This window comes from Paralichthys olivaceus, chromosome 18 (genome assembly GCF_024713975.1).
Source record: "Paralichthys olivaceus isolate ysfri-2021 chromosome 18, ASM2471397v2, whole genome shotgun sequence".
In the NCBI taxonomy this organism is placed as follows: domain Eukaryota; kingdom Metazoa; phylum Chordata; class Actinopteri; order Pleuronectiformes; family Paralichthyidae; genus Paralichthys; species Paralichthys olivaceus.
The window spans coordinates 16,775,298-16,802,310 of record NC_091110.1 but is presented as its reverse complement, the minus strand read 5'-3'; the positions used below and the strand labels follow the sequence as shown (position 1 = coordinate 16,802,310).

Below are 27,013 nucleotides of genomic sequence, written 5' to 3'. Positions count from 1 at the left end.
AAAAAAAAAAAAAACCATTCTTTACACCGGATCAGATGCCACAGCGTGCCAGATCTCCATGGATACAGGCAGTAGCTTGGCAACCGTGGTGTTTGTCTGTTGTCATGGAAACATATGTCTCAGAGCTTTTTTAGCAGCCTGGTGAGATGAGGACAGAAAGAGAGGAAAAGATAAATATCTGTCAGTCTCTTTTCTGGTAAATGCAACATGTTAAAGCTCCACAGTAAAAACTATGAGTGAAGAAAATTAGTTTTCAAAGCAAACAACATTCACATCTGCTTCAGCCAGTGACGATGCACATTAAGCACAGAATTTGACAGGAAGTGCTGTTGTACACAGGAAGTAACTACTGAGATAGGAAGTTACATGTTAATGCTTGCTTAAATTGTGTTGTTAGTTTGAGCTCGGCTGAAAAATGCAAACTCATATTACTCAGCCTCAGATTGTGGTGTGGATTATATGGACTATAACTTCCTGCTCTCTGGTGCCTTATGGGGACAAACCTGTGGAAATAAAAAAAAGCATCTATAATACCACATTTCCAGGAAAGTGCATCGTAACTTTGAGGAAGTACCGTGCAAAAGAAGCGAGATCCGAACTGAATTAAGAATCTCTCACCTCTTACTCCAAATTAAACAACAACTTGACAAAATCCTCAGCAACAATGGCACATCCAAAGATAAAATAAGATAAGATAAGATATACTTTATTCCCCCCATGAGACAGTTTGCTTTGGGCACTGTCCATTCTGCAGTTTCACATGAAATAAAATCTCAAAGTTCAACAAGTCAAATTAATCTTATTTAAGAATATTGACATGTAAATTACTTTTAGCCATTTAAATACCACGATTGATGACACACTTAAAGGAGGGAGTTTATGGAAACATTAGATCAAGTCTATAATCATTATTATTATTATTATAATTATAATATGGGAACGTTTTAACTTTATTTCCCAGTGTGCAGGATGTGCGGACAACAGTCTGATTTCACAAAACAACATCAACCAAATCGACTTTAATATCAGTAAAATGATATGAAAACGCAACGTAAAGAGTTAAATCATTAAAACATTTAAATGTCCACATTTGATCCCTCCCTCCTCTTGGCCAATAGTGACGTCACTGGCGTGCACGGGGGCGCGCTGCAGCAGGTGAGTGCGCGGAGTCGCCTCCTCGGTGCCGGAGACGCAGCGGCGGAGTCATGGGGAAGCTCCAGGAATTTGACATCACGTTCAGCAGCAACAAGGTGGTGTACGGCCCCGGAGAGTCCATCAGCGGCACCGTGAAGATACGGACCAGCAACCCGCTGCAGTACAAAGGTGAGGCGGGCTGTCGTCTCGCTCGGTTCCCCGGCTGCGTGTCGCCTGGTTCACCGCGGTGCGCGCACATCCACAGCGGCTCCGCGGGGACAAACTTTCCGCCTCCGGGTGAGCACGCGGGCGGACTGAGGACAGTGTTGTGGCGGCGGCGTGGTTGGTTCTCAGCCGGTGTCCCGCCTCGTGTCGGGACCGATCCCCGCCCGGAACCGTGTTGTCTGTTGTCTGGTGCGGGCATTCGGTGCCGCGGCTGTGCGCTCCCCGGCTCTTGTGCCATTTCAGCCGGTTGAAGAGAAACCCACATCCTGCAGCAGCACATCCTGCCTCCGACTACATGTTGCTTCCATGTATTGTTTGTTGACGAAGCCAAGAAAATGTTCGGGGATGTTGTTTTGCGTCAGAAAAAGCTCAACAGAAAGTGTTAAGAGACTTTATAGCTCGATTTCCTCGTGTCTGTTGAGTGTGTGAGAGGGAATCATACGCTTTAATGTAACACGGGGCTGGGCATTAAAATAATATGAATCATTTATTACTACATAGTTAAAATACAATTAACTAAAATACTCGTTGAAGTGATAGAGGAACACAAAATGAAATACAGTTTGGAATGGCATCAGCAACAATGAGATAACTAAAGGAGGTAGTCCAATTACTTGTATTTAGCAGTATTGATATCTTTGTTTGTTTAGGCTCTTTTATTATTAGTAGTATTATATAGCTGTACAACTGAATTATATGGGACATGACACTACTACTAGTACTAATAGTAACAAACTCAGATACAGAGTGCTTCACAAGTTACCCGATCACAGAAAAGCCAAACTAAACAGATAAATCAACATTAAAACAATAAAAGAACAACATTTTGCAAAACTGTAAAGACGGCAATACAATGTCATCAATAGCGATACAACAAAAGTTCAATATTAGTCTAAATGCGTTGTGTTAGCACAGTGAGGAGGTAGAACACATGATTGAACAGATTTGTAAAATGTTTTGCAAGTTTTTCAACCTTCACTCTGGAGCAAAAATCTGTTTTTAAACTTAAACATGTTTATCATTTATCGCGATAATTATCGATATCAACTTTTTGTATGATGATATATTTGTTGTCCGTGTCGTCCAGCCCTGCTGTAACACCTCAGAGAGACTCCTGGAAATAGTTGATCATGTTAGGGGAGGCAGGTTGTGGAGAGCGGCTCTCGAAGTTGCCACGGATGCTCACAAAGAATCCATTGTGTGTAAAGTGATCCTTGTGGGGATTCTTCCCTGATAATGGGGGTCTGCTGTCAACTTGAGCCAAAGCACTTTTTCCAGGAGAGTCTGGCTCAGAGGTATGTTAATTGACTGGGTTTGTAAATAAAGAGCGCTGCTGTAAAGTGCTGTGTTGTTTAGGAGATTTCTGTTGGAAGCAGAAAGGCTTTAAAAGTTCACGTTTCATCATCTGTGCGTCACAGGAAGTGCTCAAAACTCAAAAACAAAGGAAGGGAAAGCACAACACACATAAAAACAGGACGGCTTCTCATTTCATGCTTTTCACACGTGTAGAACATCATTCAGACAAATTTAAATGTTTTGGATACACAGTTCCACCTGTTTGTGTCATAGAGTGATTAATTTGTCATAATGCACTGGCTGACCTGGAGCAGATGGCGTTGCTGAGCGGTCAGAGCTCCTGCTGAGCTCTTTTACGCTGTAAGGTCACACGACTGCCGCCCATCTGTACTTGATACCGGGCGTTATTCCTAAATTTAAGCCCTGTGGTGATGGCTGCTGTGGCTTTAAGAGCATCCAGACAGAGGGGGAGCTTCTCCAAGTCAGAAGACTAAAAGTAGTGATGCCAAGAGTTAATGGTGGGATGACTTTGAAGTCGTAGACGGGAAGAGCATCTGTCTGTTCACTTTCATTTCATCGTGATGTCTAAAATATCAAAGCTCACACCTTAAACAAAGTGCGAAAGACCGCTGTGTTTTCAGTTCTCAAATTCTGCTTCAGTTAGACACCTTTGCCTTCACCCTTCACTGCCTCAGGGATTGTTGTTCCGTTTTTTTAAACATTATAGTTCTACAATTAATTAGTGCATTAAAGTAATCATGAAAAACTGTATCCACGCCAGGGGGTCTTTTGGAAAATGGCCACAAAACAAAAATTAGACGGGCGATCGGAGAGCACATACCTCCATCATAGATAAGTGAAAAATAAATCCTGGATCTGCCTGTTTTTACAGATCTGCTCCAAAATCAAATTCTTCCTCCTATTCAAATTTATAAAACAACCTGCCCCTCCACTAATGGTCATGGAAATCGGTTCAGTAGTTTTTGTGTAATCTTTCTCCTAATCTTCTTCTAAACAAGAGAGGTTAGTTTATTCAGCCATGATACATGCTGGTTGTTTTGACAGTTTGCAGTTTGTCCTCCACTGACTCCTCTTCCTATACCGCAATCGAAGAGCTCAGACTTTCATAGCATCCGTTAATGTGCTGTAAACGCTGAGGCAGCATTGTGTGCCCTGTGACACACCCCTCTTAACCATGGCTGCCGATGTCTCCATCAATCAGATGGCTTGAATCACGCTGCAGCGGGGAAGTGTGTGTGCTGGTCGACTTTGTTCAAGTGAGGATTTCCTGCTTTTGTGACTTGGGGGGAGAACAGTCGTCGGCCTGACATTTAATACCGTGAATGGTTCCTCGTGTCAATTTTCTGCTTTTCTTTGATGAAGGACGCCTCATGAAGGCAGTGGATGAGCTACGTGTGTGTCCATGTTTTGAAATAGCAATCCTTATTGTAGCGTTGAGCAGAAAGCCTCCATTTGACACCTGTGGGACCAATGTGGAGGTTAAATTTATCTGATCAACACAAAGTTAATCATCAACATTTCTCCTGGTTCAGCTGCGGTTCCCGCTCCTCGTCCTCACAGCGCATGTTCCCGTCCGGGAAACTGATCATTTGAAAAGTTGATCTGAGTTTTGTTTTAGGTCTTTGGTGTGTGAGTGTGTGTTTGTGTTGTGGCTCCGTATGATCTCTATGAATTCTTCTTTATTTACATTGCAGTGGGAGTCGGGTGTGCACAGTTACCAGGTAGGAAGGTGAAATAAACACAGAGTGATATTAATAAACAGATCCAGGCTTTCTGACTCCTCAGCCTTGCTGTATTATTGATGATGGAGACCATTAGACAGCATCTGTATTGATTAGCCTTGAGCGGAGCCATGAATGCATGAATGAAAGGATGCCACTTACACACATTACTTACACATAATGTTGAACATGCACTACAACTCTGTTCAGCCACTTAACTGTATCCAGACATAATGTTCATATTGGATGATCGTGCAGAGTTTGCAGCAGTCAGAACTATGGGGCCAATCTTGTTAGGTTTACCTTGAGTGTGTGACTGTAGAGAGTTGTGTAACTCTATCTCAATCTACGTAAATGTTTGAAAGAATTTTTAAATGCGAACTGAAATTGACAAAACCTAATTTTGTGAAATCACCACGATCTTGCCCTTTTGACTTTTGACCTCTAGTTCATCTTTGACTCTTTGGGTCCAAGTTGTGCCAGATATCCGTCACTGTGCTCCCAAGGTATTGCGTTCTTGAGAGTCAGTCAGACTGAAAATATAATGCCTCCAGCTATGTCTGCAATAAAAACACCTACTTCTAAGCAGGGCACACCTCTGTGTTAAGGTGGTGAGTTGTATGTTGTAGGTTAGGAGGGCGTAGCCAACCTGTCTGTTCTGTTCAGCCTCCTCTTGTTTCTTGGTCGGCCTCCTGACTCTTTGCATGATGTATGGTAACTTGATACAGGAGATGATGCTGCATTGACCCTGTCTGTCAGCTGTAGGGACATTTTATCTCATATGGGACATACAGTGGGCTCCAAATGTCTGACACCATTAGGAATGTCCTCTGTATCTCTGTATTGACGGTTTACTTCAGGCTCCAACACTTTGACAAGTTGCACGTAAACCTTGCACGTTAACCTTGCACGCGTTTTCTGGACTTTGCCTTTGACATATGAAGAACGCAGCAGCAGAAGATTGACAGCAGTTGAAACAGGAAATTAGTCGCCTGAAAGCTCACTTGACCTGACTCCCTGCCGGTTTATAGCCTCATTCATCCTTTCAAAACGGCGTATCCAGGTTGTCAACAGTGTAAGCGAAGACGTGCCCGGGTGTGTTGTTCTTTTTTATCTTCGATTACAGCAGTGGATCTCAGCCTATCTTTTAGAACAGCAGAAGCACAAACATTCACTGTAACCCAATCTTAATCTCTGGTAATACAAACCACCAGCTTTATGTAAACAAGAGCCGTCATCCCTCAGGTCTACGCAAAGCTGACCACAAGTGTGTGTATGCGCTCACACACACTTTGTACCTTTTAATTGTGATATTAGTTATTTTTTAAATCCTTTATTTAAACCAGACATTTGTGAATTGCTGCTTTTTTGGGCAGTAAACAAAATACTAACCCTCCTGGTTCCCCTAGCTTCACTATGAAGGCCACAGTGTGTGCTCCTCCATGGTTGCTGTATTACTGCCATGTCCTGTCCCGGACAAGTCCTGACTTATCCACAGAGCTGCTCTCAGTTCAGCAAAGAATTTATTAAGTGTAACTCAAGATAAGACAGACGACTGGGGGGTGTAATCAGTCATCAGCGGGTTATCTGTGCTATGAAAGCTGCAAATGCCATTAACCTCTTGCCTTTTGGTGTGGGTCCCCTCATCTGGAAGAAATGTGACTGTTGAGATTGGAATGTTTATCTTAGCTAAACCTTAATATTGGATTTAGGTACAAAGTCAAATATACTATATGTTTTTAGCATAGAGGGTTTGTCCTGGTTCATATGGACAGTTACTAACCGAGTTTGCAACACCTTTCATTCATTTCAGTCGAATCTTGGCGGTAAGAACTAATCAGGAAGTGAATGTGGCTGACGGCATCATCTTTTTACAAACATTTCTGTTTTTGTCCGTCCACGCAGCCCTTGAGTTTGACAGCAGGAGAACCTGTAGTTCGTCCAGTTTGGGTGACTTCAAAAAACCTAGAGGGGATGTAGCCACATTTTATCACAAATTTCTAAATCCATGCTAAAATGAAATGGGTTCTACCTCGGGTCATTTCCTACCCCTCCACATAAACTTCATGGATATCAGCTGAGTAGTTTTTGCAAAATCCTGCTAACAAACATAACCTATAGTATACTATATAAAATATATTTCACCTGGTGCGTCACAACATTCACAATTTTACACATGAAGAATTAATAACAGAAAGCCAGTGGTTGAAACTAGGTGGGTGGAATTTGAAGGACGTGTTGAATGACTCAGGGCCGTCACAGAGAGATTAATTCTGTGTTATCAACCAGTTTGACCTTGGATTTGAAGTCCAGGTAGGAGCAGGCACTGTGCATGTACAGATATCCTGAATGCTGCATCACAGGGACTGTAGTGAAACCGAGGCAGAAAGACATTAGAGATTATAGTTTGGTTTCAGGAGGATGATTGTAGCCAAGATTAGCGGCACATTCATCACTGTTTTGTATTCAGCAGATCTCAATACGCTGTGTTTATACTGAGAAAACTGGGGTTGAAATAGATACAGAATACATCAATGTGTCCAGTGTAAGAGTGTCTGTTCTCTCTGGCTCATGAAGACGTCCCTGCAGGCTGAGGTTTCACTGTGAGCGTCTAGACTCCGAGGGCACGAGTAAATCTTCACATCACCGCCTCGAGGGTTTGTGATAAGAGTTCAGAGGAGCTGCATCCTGATTTTTAAGGACATATTTTTACACAGCAGCCTTAAAGAGATTTATAGTATATCGACTGAGGAATATAACAAACGTCTATTGTTTAGGATGGAAAAAAACTACAACTTCATCTTCTCATGCTTGTATTAAGCTGACAATGAAACACCCACTCACTTCTGGCTTTTGTGTGACAGGGTCCAAATCCACTTTCAGATTTGACTGAGACTTGTAGTGAGCGAATTAATAAATTATCTAGGAAAAATTCCCTTTGACTTTCGGTGTCTGTCCTGAAATGAGGAACATGACACATGAACACTCAAAGCGACTTCATTCTTTCTGTTGAGTTTCATTGTGGTGGTGATGGCCGCATCGAACCACATGTGTACGTCATCAGTGACCACTGTTCCCATAGAAACTGTGAATCAAATGGAAATCTTGGCACCAGCTGCTCCAGCTCCCCTTGAACTTATCTGTCCAACCCCCTGTCTATTCAGGTCTGTATCACTCCTCCTGATGGGCACACTCCCTAACTCCACCCGCTTGAAAACACTGTCTCACTTCCTGTGCAGCACAATGAGAAAAAGAGCAGAAGCCGTTTGCAGAAAGGATGTTGTTCTTCTGAGAAAGTTGTCAGCTGGGCCTGAGAAGACGGAAACTTAAGATAGTAAACTTCAGCTGGGAGAGAAGAAGGGGCTTCACTACATTGTCACTTATGAGTTAGAGCCCGACTGTCATGAGCCTTTCACAGACATGTCAGTGCCGTTGTTTGTTTGCAGATATGAAAACTTTTAATTTTACAGAATAAAGAATGCAGAGAAGTTGCACAGTTTTCCATTTTACTTAATTAATTTGATTGTAATTCTGTTTTCTTTTTAAATATAAAGTTATTTATCATAAAATTTAAGGTTAAACTATAAATTATCAAACCTTAATCACATTTCTTTGTTGTAAAGGTAATTTCCATCAGTTTTAACACTGGAAAATGTGCATACATCCACGCTTCATGTCGACCTTCTCCAAAACAACTGCAGTGACAGCGAGTTGCTTCTTTACTAAGTTTACCTCCTAATAACGGACCATGTGTTCCAAACAGTCACTAATTACACAAGCAGCCCGAGTCTGTGGATGGTACTAATGAGTCAGATAACATGGGTCATCATGCAGCTGCAAAATACAGCAAGAAGACCATTGTAGCAGCTCAGACACACCGGCATTGTTCGATCAGCTGTGATTTCAGTCTGACACTTTCTTTCAGGCGCATGAAAGAGGCCAGAGTGTTGGCGTTGGGCGTCAGCTGATTCTAAATGACTGATCAAACATGTTTGGAGCAGTGTAAATATATCTGTGCTGTAGGTACAATACAAACAGTGTTTTCTCCACAGAATTAGATTAAATGTGTGTTGGGAGCAGGGGGGGGGGGGTTGTTGACTCATGTGAGAGCATGCAGTTTACTTTTATGCACTACAGGGCCCGAACGAGAGCTTTTGACGAGGGCAGATGTTGGTGCTGTGCTGTAAAAACGTGATTTCTGCAGCCTGTGTTATTTCCTGCCTCCTGCATGCTCTACCCAGAATCCAGCCCTCACCTGAACGCAGAGATTACCCTGTTGTTCTGAATGTTGTTCTGACCCTGGACAATCTCCTTTTGCATTCTTTACAAGTGAAAGACAAAGACAAGTGCTGACTCCTGCTGAATTTTAGTCTATGATTCATAACAATCAGATGTCTTGGCCTCAACCGTCTCATCTCAAGATGACTATCTTTTTTTTTTTTTTAAGATGTAACCTGATTCAACATGAGCTCTGAACCAAACCACTTTGTTTTTAAACCAGTAAAACTAGATCGGGTCAACCGAGTACACTGCTGATTGCTGTGAGGGAGAGGCCAGTGCTTAAATGTAGGTCGCTGCCGACATAGATACCATCAAAAGTCATTCCAGCTCGGGAAGAGGCAGTGTTTATACATTTTATTTCCTTCAAGACAATGAAATACAAGAACTATCTGGAGAATCAAATGATTATTTATATTTAGCAGCTGCATTACCCACTGGTAATGTTTTTGTTGTCCTGAAAGACAGAGTGCAGCGGAGTGAGGGATTACACATCACACATCTGCTGATTGTTTTATGATGTAACTTCGGCAGGGATAAGCTTCTTATACATACTGTTTGCAAGGATTTGTGTGTGCTCTACGTGCAGATGTGTATGCACTTAAAACGCATGCAAACACCATCAAATGATCAATGGTATTAAAGCGAGCAAAGCTTGACAGAAACCACAGGGTTGGTGGAAGCGAGTCCTTCATCCTGTCAATGACGCAATGCTTATAAATGGAAAACAATTCTTATCGCAACATTTCTGTTCATATCAGTCGATATCGATATATATCAAGATATAAATCAAATCACTATCTCTGACATTGCTGCTTCAGACGGTAAAAAGGATTAGTGGTATTACCTGCCTTTCTGGGAACGTGCTTTCACAATTTTCAATGCATGCTACTCTCCACACTACTGAAGGCCTTGGACCCTTCTTTTCAACAATGTCCTCGTCTTTTGAGCCTTGGGTTGCGTCCTGTTGGCGTCTTCTTCGTTAACGCTGTAGCTCGAGTTTTCGCTAACATTTTCTGTCGTCACTTACTCTTTTATCTCGCTCCTGACGTACTGGAGTGCACGGCTAGCACGTGTGCCGCTGCCTGCTGCTGCTCCTACGCTCTGTGTTGTGTGCGTCAACCTAACCTGACGTGGCTGTAACTCTACTCCAGCCACATGCATTGTTCGGAGCGGCACTACTCTCATTATCATTGGCTGTTTGTTTTGTCTGTCGAAGCATTGATGGGATGAGTTCTGAGGAATGGCAGCACTTGTATCCCTGATATTTTGGCTTCTATTTTGTGCTACAGGAGGAATTTGAAACACGTCATCCATCTTTATTTCGAGTCTATGAAATAAAGGGTATACCGTATTTTCCACATCTGCTCTATTTGTCGAATCATTGTTGCATATCGGTCAGCAATGCAAATAAGTAAGAATAGGACTTGATGAACAGATCATAGTAGAATATATAATATAGATTTTTTTATAAAGTTTATTTGAATTGTTGACTGAATCAATCATCTGGTTGTAGCCACATTAAACCAGAAATTCCATCTCTAGTTCCTGTAGATTGAGTGTTTAATCCGTCTGAAGCAGCTCTGGGTGCAGTGTTTCTGTCTGCTACCTAAGAGAGAGGTTACCTAGGACATGTCTGAGCGAACAGCCCGCCCTCTGTTCTGTTCTGCAGGGGATTCCCTTACAGTCACTCCAGTCAGGAGTAATAGATCAAAAGATCAGGTGGCCGTGTTTGACATGTCCCACAGAGAGGCAGCAGAAAGAGGATAAGGGGACACGCTGGAAAAGTGAGAGGGACTAATTGTTTGCAGCACTTAAAGATTTAATGAAGGTAGTAAGTGTATCATCGGATTACTCGGCTGTCCTTTGGCACAGGGCGAAGGCTCGGACCTCTGAGGTTTGAGGAAGATACTAGGAATAATTTTAACAACGAAATATCGTCAGTGTATCTTTGTCATGTCATTCAAGACCATTGTTATTTACAATGCTACAAGACGGAAAAAAACCTCAACCTGCTCCAGAAGACTTTTTTTTTGTCTCAAGCTCAGACCTGACAAAACAAAACAAAATGGGAAATTCTCAATTTTGTGATTTTTAACCTGATAAATCATATTATCTCTCTGTGATCAATGCAATCATAGGATATTTTGATAATCAAGATTGGACTAGCCACGTCTGATACACATTTAACCCTTGAAGGAGACATATTCTGCTCATATTCATAATTTTATTTTGTGTTATTACTTTGAAGGCTTACTTCCTGGAAACACATCTCTCTCCTCTTACTGTCCATTGCTGCTGCTCCTCTTTTCAGCCTCTGTCTGAAAAACTTTGTTTTACCTCCTGTCTCTTTAAGATCGAGCACCAGTCTGCTCTGATTGGCCAGCTTGCTCCCTCCGTTGTGATTGGTCGGCGAGTGTTGGAATTACAGGCCTCTGTTTTTGACCTGGCTATGTTAGGGGGCGTGTCAGCTAATGAGGATCTATAATGTAAACGTCGGTTATCGTGATGTCACGATGATGCAGAAGTATCGGCCGGATTACTGAGGTATTTCAGGAGCTTCTGTATTTTCTGTGAGGGGGAGAAGAACTAATTAAAACACAAGAGGAGAGAAACATTGAAAAACTCCTAATAAGTCTAATTTAACTGCTTTTGTTAGCATCATTAGTAGCATTGCCGTTAGATTTTGTCAGTTTAGGTTTTGTGGTTTGCGTCGACAGAACTTTCATTGTAAAACCACCAGGACTTATCACACCGACGCTGCTTTGGACGTCTCCAAAACCTCATTATGCAGGAATGTATAAATGACGTACGAGGAGCCTTTTCAGTGCATGTGAGGAATGTTGATCAATTCAGTTCATTCAAAAAGCCTTTTCTTGGGAAAACTCATTAAATCCTAATGGTTGTAAAGATGTTTTTTTTCTCCCTCTGCTTTCTTCTTTGACCTTACTCACACACTTTCACCATCACCTGAAATTAGACTCACTGGGGAAAAAAGTCTGTGCTTCCAAGGGTGACTCCTATTTCCCATGAAGTGATGCAACAGGCAGTAAGCTCTGACTTCACGGTTTCACCCCCACAGACACATTTTCTGCCTCGTGGTTAAACATCTGCTCACAGTCGGTGTTTTGTACGTACCCGTGCTCGGGTGTAGAAATCATTTTCTGCATATGTTTGGAAAAGAGCGAATACCAGTTTTGTGTAACTGGCACATTTTCTCAGGGAAGTGGAACATGGAGACAGTGGAGGAGAAAATTGGCATCAATGACTGAGCAAAAAAGTGTGAGGGGAAAAAGTATCCACGAAATAGTAGAGGATTAACTTTATAAACTTTTACATACATACAGCACATCTGTGCAGCTGTTGTTTGTAAAGTTGTGTGTATCAGTGTGACCCTTATATGGTTAAATTGCTTCTATCTAATTGTTGGTATATTTCTTTGTTTTTTCTGTGAGCCACTGGATACTGGAATTTCCCCAAGGGTATGAATCAAGTATATTCTTACCTTATCTTCTCTTGACCCTCATATATTACTCACAGGTATTTGTTTTTGGTAGATAATTGTAGCGATAGTATTTGCTGTATTCGCTACACGCTCACAGTTAAACTACCTGTCGTAAAATGAAACTGATTTAATTTTGATTACATTGACGATAAAGTTTACTAACTGGTGGATTAACCAACAATAAAACTGATCGTTAAATTTCAGGTAAAATTTGGAAAAAGCTTTGTAGAAAAAGATTTTCTATGTTATTGTATAAGCACCAGTATGACGCACAGTAATCAGCCCAGGTTGAAATGAAGAACTCAGGTTTGTGGTTTCCTCTCCTCAGTCTGTTTTTGCCAAGTGCTGTAAAACCAGGGTGTGTTTGTAACAGATTTATCCACGTTCCCCCTCATGATCACCTGACTCATGAGAACCACACCTTCAACTGCCAGCCACTTCCTCCATGACCCACCATCACTGATCCAACCCACATCAGAGAACCACAACACAGCAGTCGAGTTGAGGCAGCCAGCTCTCGAAACGCTATCGCTGACATCTCCTGGATCCGCCTGCCCACACTGTCTGACTCTCTAAACACAATGAGTAGTGGCACCGGGATCCTCTCCGCCTACAGACACTCTCATTGAACCGTGGAGAGAACCTGGACCGACTCCAGTGTGTTGGTAACAAATCCAGTCAGCTGCTGAGTCAGAGCACGCTCCGCTGCCGGCCTCTCTCTCGTCTGAGCGTCAGTTTGCCTCAGGCTGTGGTTTATCCTGTGGAAAACTGGCCGCTGCTGTAGATTCCTGTGCTGGCAGTTCCCGGGTGTGAATCTGTCGCTGGTGGTGCGAGGGCAGGTTGGAAGTTGTCAGCGTCAGTAAATGAACAAAAGCTTTGTTGGTTTAGTTTGCATTAGCTACCTGCACTTGTGGTTTGAGATCAAATATTTACCAGGGATATAGAAATTTAAAGCTCGCCTCAAAGAGAAGCTCAGGAAGATAAATAACATAAACATAAAAATCTGAGGTTTTAATAGACACCAAACACAAAGTTAAATTTAGGTTCCGAGTGTTGGTGACACATTTTATTTTAGTGTGGATGTCGGTCTCATCAAACACATCAGTACCACTCCTGATCCATCTGGAGAGTGTGGAGAGGCTCGGCCATTATTCAGACACAGACAGTCTCTCTGCCCGTCTCTTATGCAACTGTTTTCATTCAGCTCTGCCGTTGCCACTCATCCAGCCGCTGGATATTAACAGATTACCCCTGCACTGACCTCATGGACCAGGCTCCTCACTTTACCACAACACACGGCTGCAAAAATAAATATCACGTCACAGTCGTGCCTCTCTTCTCTGTGGTTATTTGTGCTCGGTTCGGCTCTGTGATGCAGAAAGCTCACTGGTCGTGTTGATGTGGAGGATGGAGGTTTTATTCTCCCCCGTGAATGAGGCAGATGGCTGGAGGAGCAGATTGCAGAGTGCAATTAATGACCGAATAAATGGACATTGAGCTGCGGAGATTTTAGTTTTTACCGAAAAAGGTCCCTCCCTCTTCCCCAGAAACTGTGCCAACGGTCCTGCTGGTGTGGAGAGAGCTGCCATCTGCCACTCTGAGGAAGTGTGTGTGTGTGTGTGCGTTCGTGCTTGCGTTCGTGCATGAGTGAGTGATGCCAGCACAGGGTCACAGGATCCTGCATTGGTATGAGCTGTGATTGGTTAAACAAAGTCTGTGTTGTGTGGTTTCTTTGTCTCATGGTCTGTATTTATATAATACTTTTCTAGTCTTATCGACCACTCAAAGTGCTACACTCACACACACCATCATGCAGGGCTTCAGGGTTCAGTGTTTGCTCAAGGACACGTTGTCATTCAGACTGGAGGAGCTCTGGTTGGTGGACGACCTGCTCTATGCTACCTGACCGTGTCATGTTTGGAATAAGAGTCACACTCTTTCTAGAGTCGCTTGGAGTCATTTTAAAGCGTGTGCACAGTTGGTGCCCCTGTAATGTACGACTTGTGCCGATCTTGTGAGGAGGGTACACATTAGAGGACCCTCGAAGACGAGGAGAGTATAACAATTTGTGGGAAATGCCACAAATTAATGAGAAAGACTGCTTGATGACATGTTCCCTGTCTCCATCCACTATCAAATGAAGGCAAGAGGCCTAAATATGTATTTAGAAATAGTCGCTGGTGCATTTGAGAAGTTTGGTTCGTTTCGGTAGAAGTTGTAAAAGTGCTCATACTCAGAGAAAGAGAGAAGTAAAAGAAATTCACACTGCGACAAAATATTTAAAACAATAAACGTGTATATTCCTGTCAGTCAGTCTGCTTATCTGATGACTGAGACAGAGGCTTCGTCTGTTTAATCCTCTGCTTTCACCGTTATGTTTGTGTGTGCGTGTGTGTGCATGCAGAGAATTTTTAATTTCCTCACAGACGGAGAAACAGAGGGATAGATAAAAAGAGAGTCAGGCTGTGGTCACACTGCAGACATGTAGATCTGTCGATCACGACTGATGATTTCCGTCCATTCTCCTGGCGAGAAGGCTTTTATTGTGAAAAACAACGACCAATGGAAATATCTGCGGCTTGCGTTGCCTCTACGTATTTTTCATGGTTTTTGTCCTTCAGTCCTCCTCCTCACCTCCGTTTGTTGACGGGACCCATAATGATTTAGTGAGACGTCTCTCTTTGTGATTCATTCTTATGCTGATCAGAGTGTTTTGTGCTGCCGGTCTGGGTTTTTCACTCTACGGTGCCAGAGCTGCTTTGTTTTAAGAAGCTCTGCTAACATGTACTGTGGGTTTTGTGACATGTCACCATGTCAGCATCACAGAGCAATATTTGACAATTTAATATTTGTTCTCCTCAAGATTATGGAAGCTGCTGTTGTTGCAAAATTTGACATTCACAAATGTCAAATGTCCTGATTTGAGTCATTTGTGCAGGCATGCAGCAAGAATAGAAATAGATTTAATGAAGAAACTAATGTGCAGATTGATGTATACCTGCAGCCCCATCTGTCTTTTGCTGTTGTCTTACTGATCCTGTATTGAAGATAACACACTTTAACACGTCTTTTTTCTCTCTCCTCTTATTTCAGCCATCAAGGTGAACTGTCAGGGCTCATGTGGGATCTCCAACAAAATGAATGAAGCATCTTGGAGCCTGGAGGAGCAGTACTTCAACAGCACACTGTCTATCGCTGACAAAGGTGATGGCAGCAGAATTCTAATGGTTTTATTTTTAGTGTTTCTTTGTTTCTTCTCCTCATGATTTACACTTTTCCTACTTTCCAGGCAGTTTTTTAATTGTGTAAACATTCAAACAATTTTTCTGCATATTCACATGGGTTCACTGCAACATTTTACCAAGAGGCTGGCAGGAGAAACTGTGGAGGATGTTTGAAACAATTCACTCAGACATTTGCAATCTCACATTCTGGAAAATTGCAGGAAAATAACCAAGTTCAGTTCAATCTCTGAAAGCAGCTTTATTAAACCAAAAGGGAAACCAATGGCTGCCTGGAAGCGAAAGGAAAACAACAGAAGAAGAAGAAGTGTGGTCTTTTAACAGCACACATGCGACATGTGACTGTGCAGGTTCTCTGCTGGCATCCTGCTTGTACATTTGTGACAAAGGAACAAATTTATCTCTCTTATCTGCGAGCACTGAAATGTCAGAGCCTCCACATCGCTGTCATCACGGAGCCGTGTAACATGAGTGAATGCTCCTGCCTCACTTTTCATTTGGTTTCTGGGAAATCAGCTGCAGCATTCAGGTTTAATCTCTCAATGGTAGCAGCAGGTTTTTTCAGCCCTGTAGTGAGGATTTAAAAGCCTCAATCAGTCAGAGTAACCGTCCCCTGTCGGGATGTTCCGGCCTCCCTGTCTGCACGCCACCTCTCTGAGCTCAAACGTGGTTATCAGTGTCCAGCAGTGTCCGACGAAGGTGTTGGACATGCTCAGCAGAGAGCAGGTCTAATTTTTTCCCTCCAGCCGACGGGTATCATTCCGCCCTGCAGCTCTGAGGCCCTGCTCGCCTGCGGAAACCAGAGCTTACACAAGCTTTTGTTGTGAGCGTGATCTTCCATCTTTTGTATGTGTTGCCTGATACCACCCACACGTTGAAATGTGCTGTGTGTGCTTGAAATCTGTTGGAAATGCAAATCGCACTGTGGAACTCGGCAGTGGTCTTCGGAGCATGAAATCCACGCTGGTTAAAACACCACGAAGCAATACATCACTTTAAATGCTACACACTGCTGGAAGGTACATTTACTCAAGTACTGCACTTTACAAGGTATTTATATCTGATGTATGATACTTTGTACTTATAATATATAATACATAATACTATATATAATATAGTATATATAATATAGTAGTATTAAACCAGCAGTCACTAATAGGAGGATCTCGGTCTGGACCCAGATTCGATCCTATAATCGATAAATCATTGAGAATTGTCTAATTTTGACCGTTTCTGTTTTAACTGAGCTTTTCTAACCTTTACGTTACTGGCTTAGCGGCCCAGGGAACTCAAAAACAAACAAAAAGTTTTTCATGTGTTGCAAATCAACACTCAGACGAACAAATCTGTCCAGACGAGGAAGACGAGAGGAGAGAGAAAAAACAGTGAGGAGTGATTTAGAGAAAAGTATGCTTGTCTTCCAAATAGTGTTATGAATAAAAAACAGCCTTCGCTCCCTGGGCTTTCTGACCTACAACACTTTGTAGTGATAAATATGAGAGTTTATGGATGTTGAAATCTTCGAAGCAACAGTAAACTCATGAAACACATCGGTATGTACGTACACAGACAGAACATAGTGTAAAACACCAGGCACACTCCCTGTAAATAATTCATTACACGACCTCCCTCTGCGCTCCCATTTATCTCTGACATTTTTTCCATATCCCATTGTCTTCTGAAAATGGGTTTGCTCTCTCTGCTCCCCCCGAGGGCCGAGCAACACGGGGAGAGAGTCAGGAAGGGTGACGGAGGACCACACACACACACACACACACACACAAACACACACACACAGAGCCATGCTCTCTGTGGCTGACTGATAATGAGCTATGCCACGGATGCTTGACGGTTGGAGGAGTGAAGAGCAGTGATGTCAGAGTCCACTCTTCATCCTGTCACTGTTGTGGGTTAATGACCCCCCCCCCCCCGCTGCTGCACTGTTACTGAGGCTCTGATGAAGACTTGTTTTAGCAGCTTTATATTTAGACTGTTGAATTTTCAAGTGTTCTCATATGTCACATTATCCATTGAACAGCTTGGCCTATAAAATATATAATGTAACCTGACCCTCGTTTATTGTTCTCCTTCATTGAGAAAGGGTTTTTCTCTGCGTATCTGTAGCAGCTGCTCTGCTCTCTACAATGGAGCATATAATATACAGTGTCTGTCGCACCTGCTCTGGTTCAGAGGACGAATACTTTCACTAGAAGTCAACATGATGCAGATACACACACACACACACACACACACACACACACACACACTTACTTCCCCTCAGGAACCTGAGACTAACGGAAAAAGCTGTGTGCCCGTCCCTAATGAGGGGAGACATGTTGCTTTCTGGAACAATTTATTTGAAGCTGTCGGCTCATTGGAGAATTAATAGCGTGGTTTTCTCAAGGTGCTCTCGGTGTGAAAGGGAAACAGAGACGCTGATTGGTTCCTCACGTTACTGTTATCAATTTAAATGACTTTGAGAAGTAAACAAGTATGAAAGTGTTTTTTAAATTTCACTAGAGCAGCAAATGTGTGTTGAATAGAACAACTCTTTGTTAACTGTATGAAGACTAGAATGAAGCCAGACGTGTTCGTTAATTGTTAATTGACCTGTATTGTAACAGAGCAGAGGCATCACTCAGTCCTGGGTCGATCACCACTGCTTGTAAATCACTGATTAACTTTGCTGAGAAAAGCTCCAGCTATGTGTGTTGACAGTTACACACCCAGCACTTTATCGCTTCCTCACCGTGACGCCGGCCGACTTGGTTTCAGTTGCAAGTTTCGTTCACCCACAAAAGAAATCTTGCCCCGGCTGCCTTTGAACGGCAACGCCTGTTTGTCTCAGAAACTCCATCCCAGTGGGAAAGTAGCTGAGCCCCAGAGGCGCGGTGCGTCACCGGGTCATCCAATGTTTGATTTATCACGATGTGGATGTTTTTTCTTCTCAGTCCACTGGGTCACTGATTAACCTGCCTCTTTTACAGGGACTCTGGCAGCAGGCGAACACAGTTTCCAGTTCCAGTTTCTCATTCCAGGTGAGTGCAAGCGCCCGTTCCTCCATGTCGAAGCCCCGCCCTCCATTCCCTTAATTGTTTTCTCGTGGACCTGCTTTATCTAAAGTCCAGAAAGACGCCAAGAGAACGAGCACGCAGGTCCAATAACCTGCGGTAACACTTCTTCTAATCTCTGCTCTTTGTCTCACCCACATAGCAGTTGTGTGAAAGTGTGTGAAGAGTCATTGTGTTATGATCAGGAGGAAGTTTGGCTTTCTGATGCCGCTAGTTCACAGACACGTCCTCAATGTGAATAAGTGATGGTTGCCTGAGGTCTGACACTGCAAAACCAGAACTGTGCAAATCATGTGATCAGCTGAACACACTTGCCACCTGGGAGGGCGCACACACACACACACACACAGCGCAGCGTCTGTTATCTTGCTCTCTCAGGCGTGGGCTGAAACACAGGGTGGTGCGGGTTATTTATAGTCCTCTCTCCTGTTGTTCAGTCACTGTTTAATTGCTCTTCATGCACCCATGCTCGTCCCCCTCCTCTTTCAGACTTGGGAGCATCAGCACGGAGGCAGTGTTGACTATCATGTTGTGATAATTGACTCAGGAGAGAGGTGTCTTCTACTGACCCCTGCTGGTGAAGCAGACACACTCACGTGCTCTTGATTATCACTGACATCCTGTTTACGCGTCCAGAGAGTCAACCTCACTGTCGTCATTTAGACTTTTAAAGAAATTCAATTAGAATTCTTAGAATCTGCCAAAGCTGATCGGCCACTTTACCATGTTGAGATCAGACACATCCAGATCATTACACACTCCTGCATTTTGTCTTCTGATTTGTATTTCCCTATTTCCACTTTTTGTAAATCTCGTTTGCAGTGTCCCTGAAATGACTTGTTTGGTAATTTGCAGGTCAAAGGTGATTTAAATTGTCTCAATATTGAGGTAGACAAAGGTTTTTAGCTTAGTGCATAGACTGGATATAAAGATGGATGACATGCCAGCTCCTAAGAAGTGGTGCAGAATCATCTTGTTTGCCCCCTGGTGGCTGACTGCAGTACAGGTCTCAAATCCAATCTCCTCCATGTTAGCAGATGGGACGTGGACCAAAGAATTCCTTTCTTTTTGGCAGTTCTTAAAATCAAGGCTAAAGGTCTTGATTGACAGAAGAGACTGACTCGTGATTGGTCACAGGTTACTGAAGTTAATCGGAAAACAGTGACTTTTAAAACAAATTCAGCTCAGTTTATGGTCAGCGTCCCGACATCTGTTGACCTGCAAACCAACAAGTGTTTCCAGGGGTTCTTAAAAGCATGATGACGTCAGCGTCTTGACATATGATTGCAGCTGAAAAAGTCAGAGGAAGGTCTTTGTCTGAGTCGGGCTTCGCCATCCTCAGCCACGAGCTGCTCAGTCTGCTGTGTCTCCAGGGAGAGCGTCGGCCTGGTGCTTCCCTCTGCCCTCAGTCAGTGCGTCTGCTGCCAAGCTGTCTGCAGCAACATCCCGCCTCTCCTGGTTAATTCTTATTGACAGTGGCAGCAGCAGATGTGTCTGCAGAGCTGCCGTCGGCCCCACTCACATTAACATCTGAATAAGGATCAGGGAGGGAAAATGGATAAAGTTGCAGTGCCACAGTGCTTCTGGGTTTTTAGTTTGACAACACGTTAATGACTTTTATTTCTTTGGTGATTTAACTGCAGATTGTTTCTACGGATCACAGTGTCAGCCAGCATCTCTCCTTCTGTCTGTCTGGCTGCTTTCTCCCCAAATAGTTATCTTATCTTACTCCTCATAAATTTCCTGCCCTCTGTTCTTTTTCCTCCCTGTTTCCTCCTCGTCTCTGTCCTCTACTTGTGTCCAAAAAAGAATCCCTAAATCTTTACAGCTCCTTCATGGACGACACTTTTATTCCATGTCTTCACCCCACTAATGGTGCTCAATAGAGAGCATACTTTCTCACGAGCTCCGTGGGGATATGTTCAGTAATTTTTATGTTGTCCCGACAAACAAAAAAGGTCCGGGGTGAAAACATTACCTCCTTGGCAGAGATAATAATGTCTTCTCCTCATCCGTCTCTGCAGTCGCTGCCCCGACTTCCTTCGAGGGACCATTTGGGAAGATTGCTTACCGTGTGCGAGCCGCCATCGACACACCCCGCTTCTCTAAGGACTACAAAGCCCAGAGGCCCTTCTACCTGCTCAACCTGCTGAACCTCAATGAGGTGCCCAACATTGAAGTAAGTGTTCTGTGCACAAATCTATAACTTTCATCACCTCATTCCTCCTTTTTCCCTTTACTAACTTAAATGTTGATGTCGTTTCTGGAACTGGATTGAATTTTTTTATGTATAAAAGCTCCAGACGGAAGGAGAAGAGAGGTCTGGTTAAATGCATCTCTTTATTTGATCAGCCTTCTGTCTTATTCGATTTCACGGCAGAGAAGGATCTCTATTCTTTTTCCCCTTCACTCTGCATTGCTCACTTATCATTCTCTCTCTTCCCGTCATGGCTGCCAGTTTCCTGATTCTCCAGAGCTGTGCAGGAATAGATTATCAGCACAGGGCCTGCTAATGAGTCGTCTGAATTGAACAATGCACAGACAAACATTTATCCTGCGACTCTCTGCAGAAATTGAGCTACGCTGTGACCACAAAGAAATTCAGCTATCTCCTGGTGAAGACGGGGACCCTGATGCTGAAAGCGCGCAGTGACATGAGGGGCTACATCCCTGGGCAGGTCATCAAGTTAGCAACTGAAATCCACAATAAGTCTGGGAAGGACACGGGATGTGTACTGGCCAGTCTCATACAGGTAGACACTGGATGATCAGACAACCATAATGAAAACATAACCTTTGTGGAAGTAAAGAGACTGTAACCATTATTCCACACCCTTCATAGTTGTTTCCTCTCCAAAGTACCATTGATATGATCACAGCCACTGTACAGTTTTATGTGCTGGAGCAGGGTGAAGCTGTTTGAAGATACCATCATATATTTTTACGTCTGCATCTCTCTCACACCAGAAAGTGACCTATAGGACCAAGAGGCCTTTGTTTGACCTGCGGACCATCGCAGAGGTGGAGGGAGCCGGAGTGAAGGCAGGAAAACACGCAGAGTGGAGGGAGCAGATCATCGTCCCTCCTCTTCCTCAGTCAGTCCTCGCAGGCTGCAGCCTCATAGATGTCGACTATTTCATACAGGTCATTAACAGTGTTGTATTATTAAATAGTGGAATCTACCTGAATGACATAACTGTTTAATAACAATATAATTAAGGCCTATATGTCCTTCATAAAATAAATGTGTGTTACAGGTGTCGCTGAAGTCTCCGGACGCAGTCGTCACTCTGCCCATCTACATCGGCAACATCGCTGTGAACTTATCTCCATCGAGGACCATCCCCTCCAGTCCGGACCACTGCTGCGGCACCATCGCACCCAGCGCCGCCGGGGTCACGCCCAGTGCCCCACCGGCGGAGGAGGAGCCAGAGGAGGGATTGTGTGCAGGGGGCATGGCAAGCGAGGAGATCCCGACCAAGAGTCACTCTCAGCAGGATCCCTCGGGTCAGCCGGTCACTATGTCGCCCAGCGCCTTCAGCCACGCACCAGGTGCAGCGCTGCCTCCCGGCCACAGACGACCCAACACGTCTGCTCCACTGTTCTGCCTGTCCACCGGGGCCACCATACCTTTCTTCACAGAGGGAGACGTGACTCCTGTACCCACTTCCTGTTCGCTCATTCTCCCTCCAGAGTACAGCAGCTGGGACTACCCTCATGGTCAGTTATCCACATGACCTCACACACATGCAAACACAGTTTATCAGTGTGAGGGACATAAATTTAAAAACTTCCCCTCATGAAACCACATTTAAATTCACTAGATCCAGATTTTTATTTTATTTATTTAAGAATCAGCCTGGTTCTCTTCTAGTGTCTCATCTTGTACTCATGTTACATAATCTGGAAAAGTGGGTGTGACTTTAACTCCAGTTTAACTGACCCGTGTACGCCTCTGTGTTTCAGAGCCTCCACCCACTTACGAGGAAAGCTGCAGTAGCGCCAACTCCAACTTCAACAGCCGACAGTAGGAGAAGCAGGCGACGAAGCCTCGTGACCACGCCCACCACCACCTGTCTGCACTCGCCTGTCGACCAATCAGAACCATCAGACACTGAAAGAGGATGGACGGTAGACCCCCCCCACCCCCTTCTCCAACACCCCAAAGATTTTTTTTATCCTTCTTTTTCCTCTAATAATTAAAAAAGGGATCATATCTTGTATTGAATATAAGAATTTTAATTTCCCCTCATGTCCCTGCAGGTTGTGTCATGTGACTTTTCACTGTGCCTAAAAGACAGATTTTGGATTGTCGCGCAGCATTCAGTGGTTGGACACGTTTATCCTTTTTACTTGGTCATCAGTGAATCATTGCATCTGTGATGCCTTGAAAATGATTGGGGCCTTTTTCTGTTTGTGTTGTCGTTCTAGTCGTGCACTTGTTACTGTTGCCCACTGCTCGTCCATGTGTGTGCTCATCTTGAGCGAGACAGAGGTGTCTTCATGCTGGATGTCAAGAGGAGAGCTCACAGCCACAGCTCCTGGTCTGTGTGTAAAACTATCCAAACTCCCACGTGTTGCACCTTTTTAAACCATCACAGCATCTTTCAAATCCTGCACACAAGAAAAATAATAATAACCTCTCAGTTGTGTAACTTTAAACACAGGTGGCGGTAAAAATATTAAAAATACTTCTATTTAATTGCTTTATTGACATGAATGCATGAATGAATAAATTATTCAATATATACTGTATGTTGAGAAAATTCAACACACAGAAGAGCATGTTCACTGTAATTTATTTGGAAGTAATAAATAACTTAAAGATATAGATTATTAATTTTATTATTATCATCATTGTGATAATACGTCAATGTGCTGTCACCCTGTGTTGAATCATACAACTGAGAGGTTTTGCTTTGAGACCAGTTTTGTATTCTGGAGACAGTTTATCTGCGGATGAGGCTGATTTTTCTGCAGCTGGACTCAGGACTGCAGCACAGATGCAGTGTTCCTCTGCTCTCTTGTGGCCACAGCTGGTAAAAGCTTTCCTCTCAACTTGCTCTTGCAGCCGGAGTGATGAGCCATGCAGACTGAAACGCTTAATGGAGTCCCTGAGTCTTCAACGCATCATCTGAGGTCTGTTGTATAAATGTACATTTTAGTTTCTTGCAACCGTCTGTTGAGCAGAGTTGGAAAATGGAGGTTTGAGATACAGAATATTTAGTTTTTAGAAGTGATGTGGGTGTTCTGCATCATTGTTCCTGTTAGGCCACAGACTGTGAGTTGTTTCTCTCCTCTGTGTTGCCTTGACTTTCTTCTAGTGCAACATCAATGAGAAGAGAATCCTCTGAGATGAACATGTGCACGACACTGCACTTTTTGAGTGTGTGTATTTGTGTATGTCTGTGAGTGTGTGAATTAGCATGTATGTGTGTGAAAATTAGCGTGTGTGTGTTTTCACATGATCTCAAAAGTCATGTTTTTTACCTGCATGATTTCAGTTTAACAGCAACACAGTGTAACAGCGCCCTCTGCAGCCACACATTGTGATTCATTCTTTGACTGAGTGTGTAGTCCCACTCACTGAACAGAGGAGCTGCCACTGAAACAAAACGACCGAACTCTGTTTAGAATTCTTCATATTTAAAATATAAATGCGGTTTTTAATGACTTCTATGTTTTTTTAAACTGATCCACAGTTCAGCTTTACTCTTCAACTTGCTGGACCTGATTCTGACAATTGAAGCTGCGACTATCAGTCAGTTCCACACTTGAACCATCAAACTAATTTTAACAAATCTGCTTTGTATAGTGTTGCTTTAATTCTCAGAGTAAAAGTGTAATTTAATGATTTAATGTTGTCACCATTGTCCAAATGTATTATTCAAGAAAAGTTTTTGTTTTGCACATGTACAATGTTTGATCTCATGTAATCAACAACAGCTCATTACTTCTGTTTTAATTACCCACATTTATCTTATTGTGTCTTTTATTCATGACGGAAGATATCCTTTTTTTTTTTTTTTTAAAGGCGAAACCCAACACATACTCGTGGTTGCTTTCCTGTGGGAAACTAATGCCACTGAAAATCTTAAGCACAATTTAGACTGAATGTTTGCGTGTCTGTTGGTGTGTTTGTCTTATTCCACCAGTACGATCTCAAGTTAAGATTCAAACCTGTGAAATAACAGCTCTGGTATTTTTTCTCTCCTGACTCAAGATCATGTGCCCACAGGTTTTTTTTATGTAAAATGTCCACAAACTGATTTTACAATAGTGTTCTGGCTCGACATAATTCTGATTGCATGCCTTAAACACTGTGGACGTTCATCGCCCCCTACAGGAGCCTGTGACGCTCTCTCTGTGAACTGTGCTAAGTGCACTTGATGTAAACAAATGTAGCTTTTAAAAAATGGTGACACTGGACCTTCAACTGGTTGAATGTTTCATTTTTACTATTATTATTATTATTATTGTTTTAGAAAATTTGCAATTCCTCTCATCTCCAAGAACTCTGCAGCACCGGCCTGGTTCCCTGAAGTATGAGTTCACGTTGCCTTTTTTAAAAATCACTCCTAATTCTGTTGACGTCTTCTTCACCAGAAGGTTCAGAAGCTTTACGGTGTGAAGCCCCATTTATTTTTCACTCTCTCTTGTCGTCACACACATTGATGAGTGGTGTCTGGTTTTGTATTTTTCTACTTGTAAACTGTTTACAGGTGCAGTATGCAGATAATATAATGTCAGCACCTTGATCAGTAAATGTAATATTTCAACTTACAGTGCAGAATCAAAGTTGTACTGTACAGAATAACAATAAAAAATAATGATAACATTGAAATGTGTTTGTTGTTGATGTATAGACAGATAGATAGATGTGTTTGCCTGCCAGCCCACTCCCACAGAGGCGATGACATACAGTATATTAGTGTAAATTAGTAATGAGAAACATTAGCCACCTGTTTTCAAAGTGGGTCAACTGTAATTTTGTTTGTTTTTTGGTTTGAATGAAATCACAGATTATACGATGACACCCTGACCGTGTATGTTTGTGGTTTACTTTCTTTGCTCAAGTGAACAAGGCACTTGTGGCGTTCTGACTCAATCCCCACTGGTAACATCTGTTGGCTGCGAGTGAGTCAAACTGTAGCACACAGCACAACCACATCACACACTGGCTCTAGGGACATAAACATCCCATCCAGAATATTTGGTATCATGAAAATGAGGGTTTGAAGTGTTTGTGTGGGGCTGAATACATTTACAAATGTCACTAAGTGGAACTAAGAGGGCATTAGTGAACTGTCTCATGATGTGGGCCTACTGTTGAAAAGAAGATATGGCTCCACGCAGATCTGATATATCTGACATATCTCATGGAGCTGCTATAGGTCGAATGTTGCCAGATATTATTCTCTTTACATATCAGCAAAATTACTTTTAGGTATTTATAACTACAAACTGTTCAATGTGATGCAAACCCCATTCTTCTGTCGACAGTTTGGACTCCAGCATGTAAAGAGGTGAATCTTCCAGCAGAGGGAGGCAGCAGAATGTCACAGAGCAACAGGTGGGAGACGGAGCTGCTGAGAATTGCATCGCAGCATTTTCATTGTCAGGAACACATGACCAGTGGAGCACATTTTAGTTTCAGTTTTGACTGAGGCCGGATGATTAGAGCCAATGTCCTGTACTACTCACTATCCTCCTAATCCACTGTGTCCCTCTGGGGTTACTCTAAAAACTTTAAATTTAACACATTAGACATAATTCTAAACACATCTGAAATAATCTGGCATTGTAAAATTGTTATTGGCTCAATAAATCCCCCACAAGCAAAGTGATTGTCCTCCTGCTGAAAATGTTAACATGTTAGACATTCTATAAACAAATCTGACTGCTCTATAACTGCCGATATGAGACTCACAATCAATACATCGAACTGATAGGAGAGGTGAAAGATAAGTGGTGCATTATATCACATTATTATACAATATATAAATATATAATAAAGGATGCATTACAATAGATATAACAAAAGTTAGGGGGATGGGAGCAGACTGACAGGTAGATCGACTCATGCTTCAGTGAAGCAGATGGACAGACGAGACAACAGATTGAAAGAAAAGAACTGTGCAGATGGAGGAGCGGTCAGAAGATTTGAATTAACACCCACACGCTGCCTAAAGTAAAAAATACCTCATTAAACTTGGTGTATTATTGTTGATATTCACTGCTCTGCTGCTCCTAATGAGACTGTTGTACTGCAGCTGACAGGTCAGGGGTCAGAAAGAGGAAGGCCGGATCTGTTTGAATTGGAAATCCCCTTCTCTGACGAGTGGACGGAACACAAACTGTCGCTTTCAAATTGTCCTCCCCATGAGTCTGTACATCATGGAACTCAGCAGGATGTGATACGATTGGCTGTTTTTGCTTTGTAGAAGATTTAGGTCAAAGCTCAAAGTCACTTTACACATAAACAGCCTAAAAAAGAACGCATGGCTTGTTCCTCTGTAA

The 27,013-nt window shown here is 42.9% G+C and overlaps 1 protein-coding gene across 2 annotated transcripts; it reads left to right on the top strand.

The window, feature by feature from the left end:
* Nucleotides 1-303: 303 nt before the first annotated feature.
* arrdc1b (arrestin domain containing 1b) lies at nucleotides 304-25,337 on the top strand. Of its 2 annotated transcripts, none has more exons than XM_020104235.2 (8): nucleotides 304-1,323; nucleotides 15,274-15,384; nucleotides 18,410-18,460; nucleotides 20,518-20,672; nucleotides 21,064-21,246; nucleotides 21,461-21,637; nucleotides 21,751-22,213; nucleotides 22,460-25,337. In XM_020104235.2, the coding sequence occupies exons 1-8, from the start codon at nucleotides 1,206-1,208 to the stop codon at nucleotides 22,522-22,524; spliced, it is 1,323 nt and encodes a 440-aa protein (XP_019959794.2). In that variant the 5' UTR covers nucleotides 304-1,205; the 3' UTR covers nucleotides 22,525-25,337. The 2 variants fall into 2 exon arrangements, with proteins under 2 accessions (XP_019959794.2, XP_069370417.1); XM_069514316.1 differs by lacking the exon at nucleotides 304-1,323 and adding an exon at nucleotides 14,670-14,846.
* The last annotated feature ends 1,676 nt before the right edge of the window (nucleotides 25,338-27,013 follow it).

What these genes read in the sequence shown, in the direction of transcription:
- arrdc1b (XM_020104235.2), top strand. Translation starts at nt 1,206, where the DNA reads ATGGGGAAGCTCCAGGAATTTGACATCACGTTCAGCAGCAACAAGGTG. An exon ending in ATGAGGTGCCCAACATTGAA is followed by an intron (nt 20,673 to 21,063) that starts GTAAGTGTTCTG and finishes GACTCTCTGCAG; the next exon opens with AAATTGAGCTACGCTGTGAC. An exon ending in CAGCTGGGACTACCCTCATG is followed by an intron (nt 22,214 to 22,459) that starts GTCAGTTATCCA and finishes TCTGTGTTTCAG; the next exon opens with AGCCTCCACCCACTTACGAG.